This window comes from Protopterus annectens, chromosome 2.part2 (assembly GCF_019279795.1).
Source record: "Protopterus annectens isolate FY-2018-M chromosome 2.part2, PAN1.0, whole genome shotgun sequence".
NCBI classification, from domain to species: Eukaryota; Metazoa; Chordata; order Ceratodontiformes; family Protopteridae; genus Protopterus; species Protopterus annectens.
The window spans coordinates 405,571,236-405,589,223 of record NC_056730.1 but is presented as its reverse complement, the minus strand read 5'-3'; the positions used below and the strand labels follow the sequence as shown (position 1 = coordinate 405,589,223).

The 17,988-nt window shown below is 43.2% G+C and overlaps 1 protein-coding gene across 1 annotated transcript in view; it reads right to left on the bottom strand.

Annotated features, from left to right (window-relative positions):
• Positions 1-17,988, bottom strand: part of DHX29 (DExH-box helicase 29) — a 1,644,099-nt gene that overhangs the window by 1,077,694 nt on the left and 548,417 nt on the right. Inside the window, exon 12 of the mRNA XM_044064425.1 lies at positions 1,471-2,067. Coding sequence (XP_043920360.1) covers positions 1,471-2,067 — 597 coding nt within the window. The remainder of the gene's footprint in view (positions 1-1,470; positions 2,068-17,988) is intronic.

The window sequence follows — 17,988 nt, the reverse complement described above, 5'->3', positions numbered from 1 at the left end:
ATTTGGGGATGATGTTTAAACACAAAATTTACCTTAGGAAGGTTCAGGCCTTGATATGCTGTCTGAGTACAAGTTCTTATGGTAATACTTAAACTTTTGTATGGGGCTGCAAGAAAGACCTTCCCTGCTTACTTCTACACAAGCAGACATCTACAACTGCCATCTCATTGGACCTAACAGGCCAACAACTTTGAGACATTTTGTCATCAAGTAGTCAGAATTAGCCTCTGACATTTGGGGCAGTTGTCGGAATCATGCTTTTCATGAGACTTAACAGATAATGCCAGCTGGTCTTCTTTGGTAAACCAATAACAGTAAGGTCTCCAATTATGTATGCTGTTCAGAGATGCAAATGCAGGACTTGGCCAACAATAGCAAGGACTAAAATCTGAACTGTGCACATGCCAAAAAAGAACTGGCAGACTCTGGAGATGCATTTACAAACACAGTAACCCCATTTTACAACTTTACATGTTAATATGGGCACAACAATTTCAGGAAATGCAGGATGACAGAAAAAAGTGCCAAATCCTGACTGGTGGAGACATACCCCAATCAATAACCAATCAAAGAGGATCATTGATGTTAGCTAACACCATCAGAGGGCTGCTTCTAGAAAAATAAAGCACCTAAATTCCAAGATGTACAAGAAGGTCATAAAGTATATTTCTGAATGAACACAGAAATGTAATACTTAGTCATGTCTTTAAATTTTAAGCAAAAGTGGAGATGACAGGTAATATATAAGCAGGGTTTATGGTGCAACACCAGCTACTACCCAAAAAGGAACAGATACTGGAAAATAAAGCATGATAAAATTAATGAGTGGCTGTAGAAGGATAACAGCTACTGGGAATGCAAACATGCCAAAGAAATTTATTCAATAGGAACTTAAATATAGAAGAAGCATTTTTTTTTTAGTTCTGATGAATAACTGTTGAACCACTGTGGACAACTATTTTTCCCATGTTCACTGGAAATGCTACAGTTTCATGCAGATCTTAAAATAATCTTAGCTGAGGCAAGTCAGAATGTTCATGTGAGCACTATACCTGTCACTAACTTAAAAAAGTACATATTTAACCAATGGTCGGCCAAGCACATATTTACTGTTACAAGTAACAGTGTAACACTGCCAAAAGAAGAGACAAATGGATCTGACTGATCCTAAAGCACTGGCTGAGACCATCAATCCTGTCAAAAGAAAAGTGCAGGACAAACTAACAAGCAGCATTAGGAATCCTACTTAAAAGAAAAGCTTATGACTAACAAACAGCAGTATAAAATGGAAAAATTCTAGGTGTGATACAGAAAATGCAGTGTCCATTTTTGAAATGCACACAGAGAAACTTGTGTATCTGTGGGGAAAACAATGTGAATGGAAAGGTGCTCTAAATGTTTGTTCACTGCTGCCAAGTAAGCAGGGAAATAAAATGGAAGGTCAACCAACTGCATGCAGGTAAATCTTACCTTCCCCCCGGGTCCGTCTTCACTCCCCATCTCATCATTCACTCTAGTTGCAAGACTCACTGCAGAGATCCGCCGTGGTTGTGTGCAGACAATATTGCACTGTTTAGGTTCTGATTTACTTGCCAACAAATCCTCTAAGAGGAACTGTGGTATCTGGGTGCTCTTACCACTGCCAGTTTCTCCTGCCACAACCACCACTCTATGTCTGCGAAGGGTCTCCACAATTGTATTTTTCTGTAGGAACACTGGCAACTGCTGTCTGTCTTTCAAGAGTTTTTTATGCTTTGCTGAACACTGTAAGGTCTTAAACAAAGACCTTGCAGTTTCAAAACCTTGAGGATGTTTTTGGTCAAGAGATAAATTATCAAAGTCATTTAAAGATACTAAGTTTTCCCAAGATTCTTCAGTTTCCTCTGAAGTCACTAAGGTATGTTTTGATTGTTGCTGCTGCTGTTTGAGTTTGTTTAAAAGTTTAGTTATAAACTGATCACGTGGCTTACTAGTTTCCATCTTATTTTGTTCTTCTTTTTTCTTTTCAGCATCGCTCCATTCCAACCACACATCTCTGTATGTTGGAGGCAACAGCTGATGCACTGACTGTAGAAAAAAAACAAAAAAAATAAATATATCTTTTTGTTCAATTAGTTTTTTACTTACATCATATACATCAACCCCTTCTCTTTTCAAATGCCTCTTTTTGCATTTAAGATGTTGTCGCCAAAACAACTGCCTTCTGTGGAACACTGAATTTTATTCACTTCCCGTCCACATTACAAACAAGGTAAAACTGTAACACCTGCATCAAAGCAAGTCTTTCTTTCCTGTAACAATTATGAAGAGAACAAAATGATTAAAGCTAGTAAAACTAATGTCATAATCACTTCTTTCAAATTCCATCTATTTTTTATTAAATATTTTTAGCCAAACAAGACAAAGGCCCATTTATAGGGGCAGTCAAGAGAGAAAGTTTCAAAGTACAAACCAGGAAATAACTTTTTGGAATCAACAAGTTAGAAAGGATCCTGCAGATGGGAGAAAAGTGGTATAAAGTACAGTTTTGTACCTACCATAAATGTAGATGTCCGACAGATATGCAACTGCAGTCCTTACATATGGGTTGTCCTGCCTCAGGCAGCCCTCGGTCGGCCAGATTCCAAAGTCTGGGTCCGGCGTCGGCTGATGTCGCCTCCTCCCCGACGTCAGAGCGGCTGGGGTATAAAAGCATCAGCCGACGCCGTCTTCCTCAGTGTTTCTTGCCCCAGATGCCAGGTGCCCTCCAAGGAAGGCTAAATTTAGAACTGGATAAAATTTCCAGACATACACAATAGCAATAAACAGATACACCATAAAAGATATCCCCAGCTAAGTATAAAAGGAGGGAAGTGGACCCAATACACAGAGGGGTAGGAGGGAGGGAAAACCTGACTGCAGTTGCATATCTATCGGACATCTACATTTATGGTAGGTACAAAACTGTACTATGTCCTTCAAGAATGCAACTGCAGTCCTTACATATGGGTTGAATACCATAGCCAAGCTGGGGGTGGTAGGCTCTAAGATAAGGATGGTGTAGCTAAAATGCCCTGCAGGACTGCCGAAGCAAAGCCTGCTCGGGATTTGGAATATAAAGGCAGGTTGTAGTGCTTGGAAAATGTATGCACGGAGCTCCATGTAGCAGCTTCTAGAATGTCCTTTGTAGCCACCCCTCTTAGGAAGGCTGTGGAGGTGGCTGTAGCTCTGGTGGAGTGTGGCCTGATATTGGCTGGCACACCCTTTCCATGGAAAGAATAACAGAATCTGATGCAATGCCCAATCCATTTTGAAATTGTTTGTTTGGAAATTGCCTTTCCTTGCACTCCAGGAGTGTATGCTACAAATAGTTGGTCAGACTTTCTGTTGGCCTTTGTTCTGTCCAAGTAGTAGCGTAGTTGTCTGTGGATGTCCAAAGTGTGTAGCAGCTTTTCCCCTTTATTTTGAGGATTTGGAAAGAAAGTAGGCAGGTGAATTGCTTGATTTAGAGACACCCTGGATATCACTTTTGGCATAAAAGAAGGATTGGTTCTTAAAGAAACCCTGTCCTGATGAAAATGAGGAATGGAGGTACTGCCATGAGGGCCTGTATCTCTGAAACTCTTCTTGCTGAGGTAATTGCTAACAGGAAAACTGTTTTCCAGGAAAGAAATTGCAATTCTGAAGATGCTGCTGGTTCGAAAGGAGGAAGAGTTAATTTTTCCAACACGAAATTGAGGTCCCATGCAGGCACTGGTGGTTTTCTGGGAGGTTTGATATTCTTTATCCCTCTTAGAAATTGTCTTAGCAAAGGATGTGAAAACATAGGTGGATCAGTGTTGTATTTTGCTGAAATTGCTGAAGCGTGTATTTTTATGGAAGAATAAGAAAGTCCATTATGCAGCATGTCAGCCAAGTATTCCAATATATGTGGGATGCTCGTTACTGATGCATCCTGTCCCTTGTTGGCATTCCAGATGTTGAATCTCTTCCATTTGGCTGAATAAGTCTTTCTGGTGGAAGGTCTGCACGCTTCCAATAATATCTGTTGAACTTCCTTGGAGAGAGAGATATGGGGAGAGATCATGGGACCCTCCAAGCTGTCAGCTGCAGAGTTTGCAGGTTGGGATGAACCGTCCTGTAATTGTGCTGAGTCAAGAGTGTAGGCCATTGAGGCAGGGGCCACGGCTTGGTGCAAGTTATGCTCCTTAGTAATGGATACCAGTGCTGTCTTGGCCAATCTGGAGCTATTAAGATGCCTTTCGGTTGTTCTGCTTTGATCTTCAGTAACACCTTGGTCATTAATGGTAGAGGTGGGAATGCATAGATTGTTAGAGAGTTCCAGCTGAATGAGAGAGCATCTATTCTCCAGGCTTGTGGATGGTGTGACCTCGAGCAGAACTTTTTCAGATGATGATTGAGGTGGGAGGCAAAGAGATCTATGTCCGGCCTCCCCCATGCATGAGTTATTTGTGCAAAAATGTCTGGATGCAACATCCATTCGTGTGGATCCAGGATGTTTCTGCTTAGACTGTCCACCAGAACATTGTCCCTGCCCGGAACAAACTGGGATTGCAGCTGTATGTTCAGTTGCAGGGACTTTTCCCAAAGAGTCATTGTTATTCTGCAAAGGGGGTAAGAATGAGTACCTCCCTGCTTGTTTGTGTACCACATAACAGTGGTGTTGTCTGTCTTTATTAGTAGATGACCTTGTTGAAGATATTTTCCGAAGGCCTCGATTGCATGCATTACTGCTAACATCTCTTTTTGATTGATGTGTAGATGTACTTCCTGGGGAGTCCATTGCCCTTGAATACATCTGCCCTCCATGTGCGCCCCCCATCCATGGTCTGAGGCGTCTGTTGTAATGGTTTGGCTTGTTTGAGGTTTGTTGAAAGGCATACCTTTGTTTAACTGGCTTGCTTGGGCCCACCACAAAAACTCCCTTTGTAGACATGGGATGAGTGGGATAATTGCTTCTAAGTTGTGGCTGTGTTGAGACCATAAACTTTTTAGGTACCATTGTAATTTTCTCATGTGTAGTCTTGCCAGTGGAATCAGTGGTATCAGTAGAATGCAAGATACCATGAAACCCAGGGCCTGCAGGATTTTCCTTGCAGTCATCTGGGTGAGCTTTGCTAGGCTTTTGAAGTAATGTGGTAATTGTTCTTGCTTCTCTTCTGTGAGGTAAGCCATTTGTGATTCTGTGTCCAGTTTTGCTCCTAGAAAAATTATTTGTTGGGATGGCAGTAGTCTTGATTTTTGTAAGTTGACTGTGTATCCCAAAGCCTGTAGTAAGTGAATGACATAATTCAAGTTTTTTGTCAAGGCTTGCTTGCTGTCCGCTTGTATAAGGCGGTCGTCCAGGTAAGGGTATATTTGTATCCCCTGGAGTCTGCAGTGTGCAATCACTGATGCCAGGCATTTCGTAATACTCTGGGTGCAGTAGATAAGCCAAAAGGCAATGCTGAGAATGGATAATGCTCTGACCCTGCAAGAAATCTGAGGTATCTTCTGCAACTGTGTCTGATTGGGACATGCAGGTATGCCTCCTTGAGGTCCAGAGTAACCAGCCAAGACCCCTTGCCCAGCATGGGAAGGAGTTGCTGTAGCGTCTGCATTTAGAATTTTGGTACAATGAGAAAAGTGTTTAGAGCGGACAAGTCCAGTATAGGTCTCCATTGCTTTTCTTTTCTTGGAACAAGGAACAGTCTTGAGTAAAATCCCTGGCCTTGTTCCTGAGGAGGAACCTTTTCTATTGCTTTGATTTGTCTCAGCTTTGAAACTTGTTCGAATGCCTCTGCCCTTTGATTTTGTGGCAGGTTTGGCATGCCTTGTCTTGTTGGTAAAGTATGGAAGTGGAACCTGTAGCCTTGGTCTATTATGTCCAGAATCCATTTGTCCTTTGTTAAAATGTGCCAATTTTTTGAAAATAATGATAATTTTCCACCTAAAGGTGCTTCTCTTTGAGCCTTGGTCGGCGGTGTCAAAGTCAAGTCATTGTGATTGTCCCTGTGGAGCAGGGGAAGTCCCTGCGCCACCTCTCTGATTAGTTGGTTGCCATTGACGTCCCCTGTAGGAGCCTCTGTATTGCCCTCTACCTCGGGCACGCCTGTTTTTTCCCCTTTGAAACTTGTCAGTGTCAGGAAAGGACCAGTTCTTAGAAGGCCAATTCCTGCTGAACCTAGGTGGCTGAACCTGGAGGAAATCCTTGACTGTTTGCACTGATTTAGCCTTTTCCTCAACTGATTTCAACACATCCTGAGCATTAGCACCAAATAGCTTGTGCTTCTCCAGAGGTGCATCTAGAAGCTTTGCTTTAACATGATCTGGTAATAGCTGTTCTTTCAACCATGCATGTCTACGTATGATGGCCTCTGTCATAGCTGCCCTACATGAAGCTTCCAATGCATCATAACCACACTGAAGAAAATGATTGCTAACCTGCTGTGTGTTATGGACCAAATCCTGCAAGGCCTTTCTATCTAAAGGCTCAGGAGAGGCCAACTTTTTCTGCAAATCATCCATCAAGAAATCCTGATACTGAAACATATGAAAAAGGCAATTGAGTGCCCTCATGGCAAGTGTGGTTGAGGTATAAACTTTTTTGCCCCACCTCTCCAGGGACCTAGCTTCCCTGTCTGAGGGCAAAGGATTTTTGGCCGTGGATGTAGCCACCCCTTTGGGCCCCTGGGAAATTGTTTCTAGATCAACAGCATGGGCCTTAAAGAAATGTTTGTGAGTTTCAGGAACCCTGTAGTATCTGTCCGGCTTGACAGGAGCAAGGGGGAGAGAATCAGGAGAAGCACTCGAATCTGAGTACACATCATCCAGTACATCTAACACTGGAGGGATAGCTAAAGGCCTGTGTTGGGGAAGCTTAAGGAAGGTACGAAGCCGTTTCCTCGAGTCTGAGAATTCCTGGCCTTGCCACTGAAAGTGCTCTCTCATGGAGTGGAGAATTTCCCCAAAAGAAATATCCTCAGGAGGAGAGACAGAGGGAATAGAGTCCTCCACATCTGAATCCTCGTAGGCCTGGTAGGACTCTTCCTGGGTATCTGAGTGATCAGAGTCACCAGAGGCTTCATCTGAAGAAAGGGTGTCTGTATGCTCAACCCTGGGCCTTTTGTCAGAAGGAGGCTGAGATCCTCTGTCAGGATGGGCCTGGGAGCCTCTGATTAAGGAAATTAAATCTGCAGCTAAAGACATGATTTGTTTATCAGTAGTGGGCTGAGGCAAAGCTTTAGGAGGGTGAGACTTAGCCTGGCTAGCAGCCTTAGCACGTGTGTAGGCCTTGATAGACATAGACATAGGGGCCTAGCTGCCCCACATGCTGGAGTAACCTTGCCCACCGGTATGGTCTCGGGCAAATCTTGGGCTTCAGTTTCGGGAGGAAAATCAACAACCGGCACCGGCGTAGGCTCCAGGGCCGGAGTGATCGGTAAAGCGGTGTCATCGGTCCGGAGCGGTGGAACAACCACCTCAGAAGAGACCGATGCACTCGCGGTAGTTTTTGGCGTGGTGTCGGTGGAAGTCGCGGGCCGAGAATGTCGGTCCCGGTCCTTCCGTTTTTTGGAAATATGAGGTGTCGGTTGTTCCGACCGCATGGTATAAGAGTATTTATCGCCAAAAAAATCTTCAGCAAACTCTGCCCGGCGCCTGAGTGTGCGCTTATTGAAGCAAGCACAGGCAGCACAGGCCGAGACGTCGTGGTCTGGGCCAAGGCAGGGGAGGCAGTAAGAATGGAAGTCCTTATGAGGTATTTGTTTACCACAAGACAAACAGTTATTAACTTTTTCAGTTTTTTTCGGACATCGGCTGAGGCAAGAAAAAGATCCCCAACGGGGTACTTAGCTTTTTGATGACTTCGGATACGTAAAACACAGGAGCTGACCGACCGGCACTTGCGAACTGCTTCTGCTTCGGGCACCGCATGGCAAGAAAGACTGAGGAAGATGGCGTCGGCTGATGCTTTTATACCCCAGCCACACTGACGTCGGGGAGGAGGCGACATAAGCCGACGCCGGACCCAGACTTTGGAATCCGGCTGACCGAGGGCTGCCTGAGGTAGGACAACCCATATGTAAGGACTGCAGTTGCATTCTTGAAGGACATCTGCATGAAACGCAGATATCTTGAGCACATAAGTTCCACCAAACCAGTAAGTGGAAGTCAGGATCAAATCCTAAACCTCAGGGCTGACAAAGTACTACACACTGCACCAACACATTATGTGGTGCTTTTATACAGCTAGAGGGGAATCTTAATGTAACAAATCACTGCAGCAGGTGTACCAATGTTAAATGCCCCAAGGAGTATACAAAGTATATACAACTGTAATACATACCAGTGCATTGTGCACAAATATACTCCATATGTCCGATTCTCTCCATATTCAGGATTCCAAGTCCACTGATCCTTGACTGCAAGTTCTATGTTTGCATTCCCACGGTAACAAAAGAGAAGAAATGAGCCACCTGATAAATGATTGGTATATCTATCCACAGCAGCCCACGCTAAGGACAACTGACAATTTCCCAAAACAAACTCACCTGTTCCCAACATTAATAACCAACTCCACTAGCTTATAAGTTCTGACATTTGTCTGAACACCAAACTGAAGACTAACATTGTGTTGCTCTGTAATAATGCAAACCAATTTTGCAAAACGTTAACATTCTGAAATGCTGAAAATGATTCAATGGTGAGTTTATTACCCTCAAGTTTAAACTAAGAACTCAGAAGACAATAGTGATCATTACTTAACATAACCTATATGGCGAAAAGGAAGAATGAAAAAGTTCATTTGTTAATATCAGAACTTCAGAAACAATTACGTCTTCAAGTAGAAAAAGCAATATCCAAGAATATGGAATGTAAGGAAGTTTTAAAATAAAAAAAAAAATGCTGTGACATCTGTGGTTAGTTAACAACTTCAAGGCAAAGAAAATGAATGGAACAACAAAAGTTTAAAGAAGGTAAACATAATAATGAGAAACTAGAAGGGCAAGATAAACTATGTGGGTAGACTGAAAAGGGAAAAGGAAGCACAGTCTTTAAAAAGCAAGCTATTAAGCATGAGTTAAGCAGAAAGAAAGACAAGAATTGCAGCAGGGACTGAAAGAAGGTAAAACAGTAGGTGTGTGTGTGGGGGGACTAAAGAGCCTGAAATAATGTAAAAGATGGGTCAGTTAATCTGCCAGTCTAAATAGGCTATAACTCATTTTTTGCTCTAATATTCTCTGCAAGGCTATGGAATGTATTACAGCCAAAGTAATAAACAATGATGTAGTTTATCTTATACCCATGGATACTCACTACTTCAGCTTTGTAAAAGGCAAATTGCAACTGCTCACATTAGCTGAGCTCTTTGAAAGAGTTGTAGAGGCAAAGGAATAAACTGTCAACGATGCCTACTTAGATCTTCTAAAGGCATTCAACACTCTCTCCCATTTTAGGATTATTGGTAAATTCTCCCAACTCAACTTTAACCCACATGCAATTCATTGGATAGCTAAGTTGCTATCCGAATCTATACCATTAAAATTGGAGTATTTGTTTTATACAGAAAAATGTCACTAACACTATACTTCTCTAATACAAGACCTGATTTTCAATGGTCATGGCTAACCAAGTTCGCTGATGATTGCAAATATGGGAGGAGGTATAAAATCTCATTCCGAGAATCAAATTCTCCAGAAAGTGTTGGATCAAATGATTGATGAGTCAACACATAGAAACTCTGATAAATCTAGCATAATCACTACATGCCATACAGATAGCATTCCACTTAAATATGACAGAGTCATCTAGGACTTTAGAGTATATGTTGATAAATGCTTCACTGACCAGTATGCCTCTGTCATGTTCATAAAAATTCTTCTACCTAAAACTTCTTATCCTTTTCATCTCTTTTGATTTCTTTTACCCCCCTCCCTTTGCCTGCAGATTATCATCCCTCTTCCATCAAACAACCTATCTGTTTCACAAAAGGTGAGAGATGCTAGTGGAAGCAGTCCTTCCCAGCCGTAAGAGGGGGTTTCTATTTAGGCCTTAACCCCACCATTTGGGAGGATGACGTGTGCACCCATGTCACCCTGAGGATCTGCCCTGCCTTCCCCTTGCATAAGAGTCCTTCTTGTTGATTTAGAGACAAAAAAAAAGCTGTAGAGACTAATTCAAGAAAAGTTTAAAGACCAAGTTGTGCATAAAGAAGGCCTGTTTCTCTGAAAAACAGTTTAATGTTCCCAACTCATGAAGGCCTGCATCTCTCAAAACATGCCAGCTGAGAATGGCTACTAAGAAAACAAGTTTCCAGAAAAGGTATGTGAAAATAGCTAAGACTGCACATTCAAAGGGAGAGGATTTAAATTTCTCATTTATGACATTCAATTCCTGTTTTAAGGAAAAAGACCCCAACTGGTAGGAAGTGTCTTGAGTGCAAGCTGCCTTTCAAGAAGACTTCACAGCAAATCTGGTGGAGATAAACGGACTAAAGATATGGAAGCTGAGACTGCTGAATGATGCAGGAATAAGTAATAACTTGGTAAAAAAAGTTCTGAAAGATACTGAAGGGCTTTTAGGATGCAGAGGTTGTTGGCTCAAGCAGTTTCCTACCACAATAAACAAACACTGTTAGAAACTCCTTGTGTTCTGACTTAAGAGTGCTCTCAAACAATCTGGAAATAATTCTTGGAGCTTTAACTTTTCAGAGTTCTGCACTGTCTTAATTTTTGCCTGAATTATTTTATATATGGATGACTGAATTATTTTATATATTTGCTTTCATAATTCTTTTGTTCCTGATCTCTTCTGAAACTGGTAGTTGGTGTCTTTGCCGTTGCCTGCCCCTACTGTAAATTTGATCTGAGACACTCCTCCCAGTCTAGTGTTCATTCTACCTATTACAGAGAGAACATTTGAGAAGGCCAACCCACTTAGGTTCTTAACCTTGAATTATCTTCTGCTCCTCCTTCCTCCCCTTGCACTTTACTAACAAAAAAAATATCCTTGTGTTCTGACCGAGTGCTGAGTGTGCTTCTCAGCTGATAAGTATATTTTTGGCACTTCTTAACTGTTCAGAGTTGAATAAAGCAACAAATGAATTTAGTTCAGAATACATTTAGAATAAATTGCATTTATTTAAACTGTATTTGCTTTACTTTTAGTGCTTTTTTTAGCTGCTTTCTGAAAAAGAAAAAAAATCTAAGCTTGTTTCCTGCCTTTCCTGTAACTAGTCTAGTCCAGATACAGATTTGCTGTATCCAGGACTGTTGGTAAGTTTCTGAGCCCCCCCCCAAGCCTTTCTGTGTTGGGAGTAAAGCCTTCTAGCTTATCAGTGAGAATGGTAAGCACTACGTAGCCTATCCACCACAAGAGGAGTGGTTTCTGGCCCAGAAATTGTAGATTATTGGCCGTTTGGGCAGTTTTTCCATCTCTTCCATCTTTCTGGTTTAAAAGCCTGTGTTTGCGCTTCTTTCCTGCCTTTCCTGTAACTAGTCTAGTCCAGGTACAGATTTGCTGTATCCAGGACTGTTCATATGCTTCTGAGCCCCCCCAAGACTTTGTGTTGGAGGGAAGCCTTCTAGCTCATCAGTGAGAGTGGTAAGAACTAGGTAGCCTATCTACCACAGGAGGAGTGGTTTCTGGCCCAGAAATAGTAGCTTATTGGCCATTTGGGCAGTTTTTTCCATCTCTTTCAACTTTCTGGATTAAAAGTCCATATCTGCACTGGTTTCCCACCTTTCCTGTAACTAATCAAGTACAGATACCGATTTGCTGTATCCAGGACTATTTGTAACCTTCTGAGTGGTGCCAAAGTCTGCTCTTCAATTTTTCCCTTAGATCTGCTAGTTCTCTCCTCTCCTGCACTTTTACTAGCTTATTAGTTTAGCACTTTACCAGACTTTGTAGCTATTATTTTAGCACACAAAAGTGCTACCAGCACTAAACATTCTTCAAGGAAACAGCTCCAGTACTTATTATTAATGCTCACCCCTCCAGGCATGTTTAAAGGTCAGTTCACGGTGCTTTCTCCTATTAACCTGGTGAACTTGGGCATCCTGAGGCAATGTAGCAACTGCCTCATGTACACTGACAACCCTGTCCTCTTACCTTCCAACACTCAGACTTGTGTGAGATGCACTTATACATCTACATTGAAAGCCCGGAATAGCTGGTCAAGAGGAGAAAGTCAATACTTGCACCACACCACATGGAATACGTAGCCCTCCAGAACACACACCAGCACTGCCTTCACATAAAAACACAAACCACTCACCCACCTTAGCAGAGGGTCTCAATAAAAATCTACACAAACAGCAGAGACCTCCAAGGCAGAAATGCACCTGACCACCAAACACAACACTAATGATGAGACACATAACTCTGCTAAACAGTGTGCAGTCAACCAATACCCCTAAAGCAAAACAGCATGCCCAACACACTAGTCATAGGTGACTCGATAGTGAGGCACACTGATGTCCCACTCACTAGGTTGAATAAGGAGAAAGTAACAGTCAGCTGCCTGTCAGGTGCCAGGATCCGCCACATAACGTACACACTCAGGTCCCTCAACAGGTACAAATATGACTCTGTCATTGTACATGTGGACGTGAATGACCTGAGACATACCTCCCTGGACTACATGAAAAGAGACATGGAGGAGCTCTTGGATTATGTAGCCCAGGCGGGCATGATCCTAGTCCTGAGCCGCATCCTACCATCACCCAGAATGATACCACAATACAAGTAGAAAATGATTGATTTCAACAATTGGCTACGTTTCTGATGTCATTCTAAAGGGATCCAGTATCGGTCTGCCTGGGATGACATGATTGACAGACCTCGATGCTTTGCCAGATATGGCCTGCATCTGTCACCCTGAGCTTCCGGATACTGGCCAATGCTCTTGCCACCCTCATAGTGCCTTTTTTAGGCGGTGTTCCAAAGACTAAATTACCACCATAAAGTACAGATGTGTACCTACCATAAATGTAGATGTTCGAGTGTATTCACTGTTGCAGTCATTACACTTGGGTTATCCTGCTGGCAGGCTACCCGTAGTCGGCCTGAATTCCAAAGTCTTGATCCGGCGTCGGTTGCTGTCATCTCTTCCTTGACGTCAGTGTGCCAGGGGTATAAAAGATGCAGCAGACGCCATTTTCTTCAGTTTTTCTTGCTCCAGATGTCAGGTGCCCCCAAAAGGGTAGGCTAAAAATTATGCCAATAAAAAAGCATGCACTAAAATAAAACATTATCTTCATCTACAAGCAAATACACCACATAGGTTTTATAGAATACAGAAGTACAGATAAGTCCCAGCAAAGAAAGGGGGATGGTGGGTGGGTAACCTGGACTGCAACAATGAATACACTCTAACATCTATATTTATGGTAGGTACACAACTGTACTATGTTCATCGTGTTTCACTGTTGCAGTCATTACACTTGGGTTGAATCCCAAAGCTGAGGTTGGGTGGCTGGGTCTAAATAGAATTAGGAGTGGCTATGAGGCCCTGCAGAACTGCAGTGGCAAAGCCTGCTCTGGATTTAGAGTAAAAAAGTAAGTGGTAGTGCTTTGTAAAAGTGTGCACTGAAGTCCAAGTTGCAGCCTCTAAAATGTCTTTGGTTGGTACTCCCCTGAGGAAGGCTGCTTAAGTGGCTGCTGCTCTGGTTGAATGTGACCTAATACCCTTGGGCACTGATTTGCCATGTTGTGAATAACAGAAACGAATGCAGTGGCCTATCCATTTTGAAATAGTCTGCTTTGAGATAGCCTTTCCTTGTGATCCTGCAGCAAATGCCACTAAGAGTTGCTCAGTCTTTCTGAAAGCTTTAGTTCTGTCCAAGTAGAAGCGTAGCTGTCTGTGTATGCCCAAAGAATGCAGAAGTCTCTCACCCTTATTCTGTGGGTTTGGATAAAAGGTAGGCAAATGAATGGTTTGGTTAAGGGCCACACTGGATACTACCTTAGGCATAAATTTTGGGTTTGTCCTCACAGAAACTCTGTTTGGATGGAAAATTATGAAAGGTTCCACAGCCATTAGTGCCTGTAACTCTGAGACTCTTCTTGTCGAGGTTATTGCTAGGAGCAGAGCTGTTTTCCATGACAAGAATTTTATCTCAGCTGTATTGGCTGGTTCAAAAGGAGGCAGTGTGAGTTTTTCCAGGACATAATTTAGGTCCCATGCAGGTATTGGCGCTCTCCTTGGAGGTCTTATGTTTTTGGCCCCTCTGAGGTACTGCCTTAGCAGTGGATGTGAAAAAATAGGTGGGTCCGTATTGTAATGAGCTGAAATGGCAGAGGCATGGATCTTAATTGATGAAAAGTATAGGCCTTTGTCCATCATCTCAGCTAAGTATTGTAAAATCTGAGGGATATTTGTTACAAGCGTGTCAATTCCTTGTGCCTGGTTCCAAGCACAGAATCTCTTCCATTTTTCTGCATAAGATCTTCTGGTGCTGGGCCTCCTGGCCTCCAAAATAACAACCATAACTGCTTTAGAGAGAGGTGTGTTCTGAATGGTTACATTATCCACCATGCTGCCAGATTTAGGGTTCTGAGCTGGCTGTGCAGGATCTGATTGTTTTGTTGGGTCAGTAAGTGAGGAATTTGAGGTAATGTCCAGGCTGGACCTTGAGACAAGCTCTTTAGGATTGGGTACCAATGCTGGTGGGGTCAGTCTGGGGCAATCAGCATCATTTTTGTCTTCTCTTGTCTGACCTTTAGGAATACCTTGGGGAGGAGAGGCAGTGGAAGAAAGGCATATACTGTAAGGGTTTTCCAGCTGAATGACAGAGCATCCACTTTCCATGCTTGCTTGTGATAAGTCCTTGTGCAGAATCTCTGTAGTTGGCAGTTGTGAGGGGAGGCAAATAGATCTATGTCTGGGCATCCCCATTTCCTTGTTGTCATGCTGAAGATTTGTGGATCCAGTTTCCACTCGTGTGGATCCATGAGGTTTCTGCTTAGTTAGTCTGCCAGAGCATTTGTCTTCCCTGGCAGGAATTGTGCTTTTGGTGTACTTGATAAGTCAATCCTGTGTTCCACAAAGTCATGCCTTATCTGCAGAGGGGGTAGGAATGTGTGCCTCCCTGCTTGTTTATGTACCACATGACTGTAGTATTGTCCGTCTTTATCAGCAGTTGTCCTGAACAGCTAGCATCTCTTTTTGATTGATATGAAGATGCATTTGGCTTGCGGGTCATGTGCCCTGAATAAATTTTCCTGCCATGTGGGCCCCCCAGGCATAATCTGATACATCTGTTGTTAGTGTCTGCCTGGCTGTGGGTAAAGTGAATGGCTGTCCCTTGTTGTGGTGACAGGCCTGTGCCCACCATCGAAACTCCTGTTGCAGGCAGGGAATGAGGGTAATTAAGGTTTCCAGGCTGTGGCAATGTTGAGTCCAAACACTTTTTAGATACCATTGTAGTTTCCTCATATGCAGTCTTGCATATGGAATGAGCAGAATGCAGGACGCCATGAAGCCCAAAGCCTGCAGAATTTTTCTTGCAGATAACTGGGTCTTTGTTGCCAACATTTTGAAGTAAGAAGTCAGTTGCCTTTGTTTGTCTGGCGTGAGATAAGCCATCTGGGCAGTTGTATTCAAGCTTGCACCCAGGAATATTATCTCTTGAGAGGGTACTAGTTTTGATTTATTTTCGTTTAATGTGTACCCTAGGCAAATTAGTAATCTTTGTACAAACGCCAGATGCTTTAGTAGAATGTCCTGGTTCTCTGCTTGAATAAGGCAGTCGTCCAAGTAAGGATATATCTGAATTCCTCTTTGTCTGCAAAAAGCAATTACTGGTGCCAGGCATTTTGTGAAGACCGTGGGTGCAGTAGATAAGCCAAAGGGCAGTGCAGAGAATTGGTAGTGCATTGAGCCAGCTATGAATCTGAGGTATTTTCTGCAAGATTGTCTGACTGGGACATGCAGATATGCCTCTTTTAGATCCAAAGTTACAAGCCAAGCCTTCTTGCCCAGCATGGGCAGAAGCTGCTGCAGAGTCAACATTTTGAATTTTGGAATATCCAGAAATGTGTTTAGAACAGACAGGTCCAGTATTGGTCTCCAGGCTTTGTCCTTTCTGGGTACCAAGAAAAGTCTTGAGTAAAATCCTTGTCCCTGCTCTTGCTGTGGTACTCGCTGAATGGCCCTCATGTCCATGAGGGATGAAACTTGTTTTTGTGCCTCTGCCCATTGATTGTGTGGCAGGTCTGGCATACCTTTTGCCCTTGGCAGGGTGTGAAAGTGGAACCTGTAGCCCTGAGACACTATATTCAAGACCCATTTGTCCTGGGTGATCATGTGCCAATTTTGTGAAAAAAGTGCTAGTTTTCCCCCTAAGGGGGCTGCCAAAAGATAAGTGCTTGGTGCTGGCACAGGAAAGTCATTGGGACTGTTTCCTGTATGGCTGTGACTTGTCTTCTTCGCTTTTGGAGGTAGAAGCACCCCATTGCTTAGGCCTGTATCAGCCTTGGGGCTGGGATCTGCCTCTGGGGCATCTGTATCTGCCTCTTTCTGGCCTGTCTGACACTGGAAAGGACCAATTCTTTGTAGGCCAATTCCTGCTAAATCTGGGTGGCTGTACCTGTAAGAAATCCTTAACTGTCTACATAGATTTCACTTTGTCCTCCATTTTCTTCAACACCCCTTCTGCTTTAACACCAAACAAAGTATCATGCTGTAATGGAGCATCCAATAATTTTGTTTTAACATGATCAGGCAGATTCTGTTCCTTTAACCAAGCATGCCTCCTAATGACAGAGCCCGTAACAGCGGCCCTGCAAGAGGCCTCCAGAGAATCAAAACCACATTGCAAATTATGCTTTCCCACTTGTTCAGCTGCATGCAATAAATCCTGCATTTCCTTGTTTTCTGCACATTCAGAATTTGTCAACATTTTCTGTTTTAGCAGTGACATTAAGTATTGCTGATATTTAAGCATATGAAACTGATAATTTAAAGCCCTTACAGCCAAGGTAGCAGAAGTGTAAACCTTTTTCCCCCATCTGTCCAAAGCCCTTGAATCCCTATCAGAGGGGATAGGTTTTTTTGCAGTGGAAGCCTTGACCCCTTTGGGACCCTGAGATATAGCTTCTGGGCCAGCAGCAGGGTTTTTATAAAGAAATTTATGTGACTCTGGAACCCTGTAGTATCTGTCTGGCTTAACAGGTGCAGGGGCTAAAGAGTCAGGAGACAGGCCAGACTCTGAAAATACATAATCTATAATGTCTAAAACGGGGAATAGCAAGAGGCCTGTGTTGAGGTAGTAAAAGAAAGTCTCTGAGCTTTTTCTTAGATTCTGAGTAATCTTGGCTCTCCCAGCGAAAGTGCTCCCTCATGGTATGCAGAGTTTCCCCAAAAGAATAATCCTCAGGAGGAGAGGCTGAAGGGATAGATTCTTCAGCATCAGAATCCTCATAGGGAGGAAGAGAGTATTCCTGTTCAGAACAGGAGTCAGAGGAAATGGAAACCTGATCTGAAGATTCATATTCTGTCCCTTGCCTAGGCCTCTTATCAGGAGGGGGATGGGAACCCCTGATCAAAGTAATAAGGTCTTCAGCCATTTTGAGCATCTGTTTTTTAGGCATGGAGGCCTGTCCATGGGATTGCTGCACTTGTTTCTTTGTCTTTAGTGGTGCTTTAGTCTTTGCCTTTGAAGCTGAAGTTGGTTTTACATATAACTATGTAGGCCTGAAAACACCCTCAGAAGCCGGTGCCTGCTCAGTGGCTCCGGACCCATCTGAGGGAATATTTTCTGAGTGTCCAATACCTTGAGCTTCCTGCGGCCTAGTCGGCTCCACGTGGGAGTCGGAATCGGCCTGTGGCTCTGAGGTAGCGGGTGTCAGGGGCTGCAAAAGCACCTCACTGAGAACCAGCGACTGGCTTAGAAGAAGCCTTGTCATCAGTTTTGGACCTCGGATGCCTGTCCTTTTCCTTGCGTTTCTTGTGAATTGCTGTAGTCTGATGGCTATCCGACGACATTGTGTAATTAAATCTTC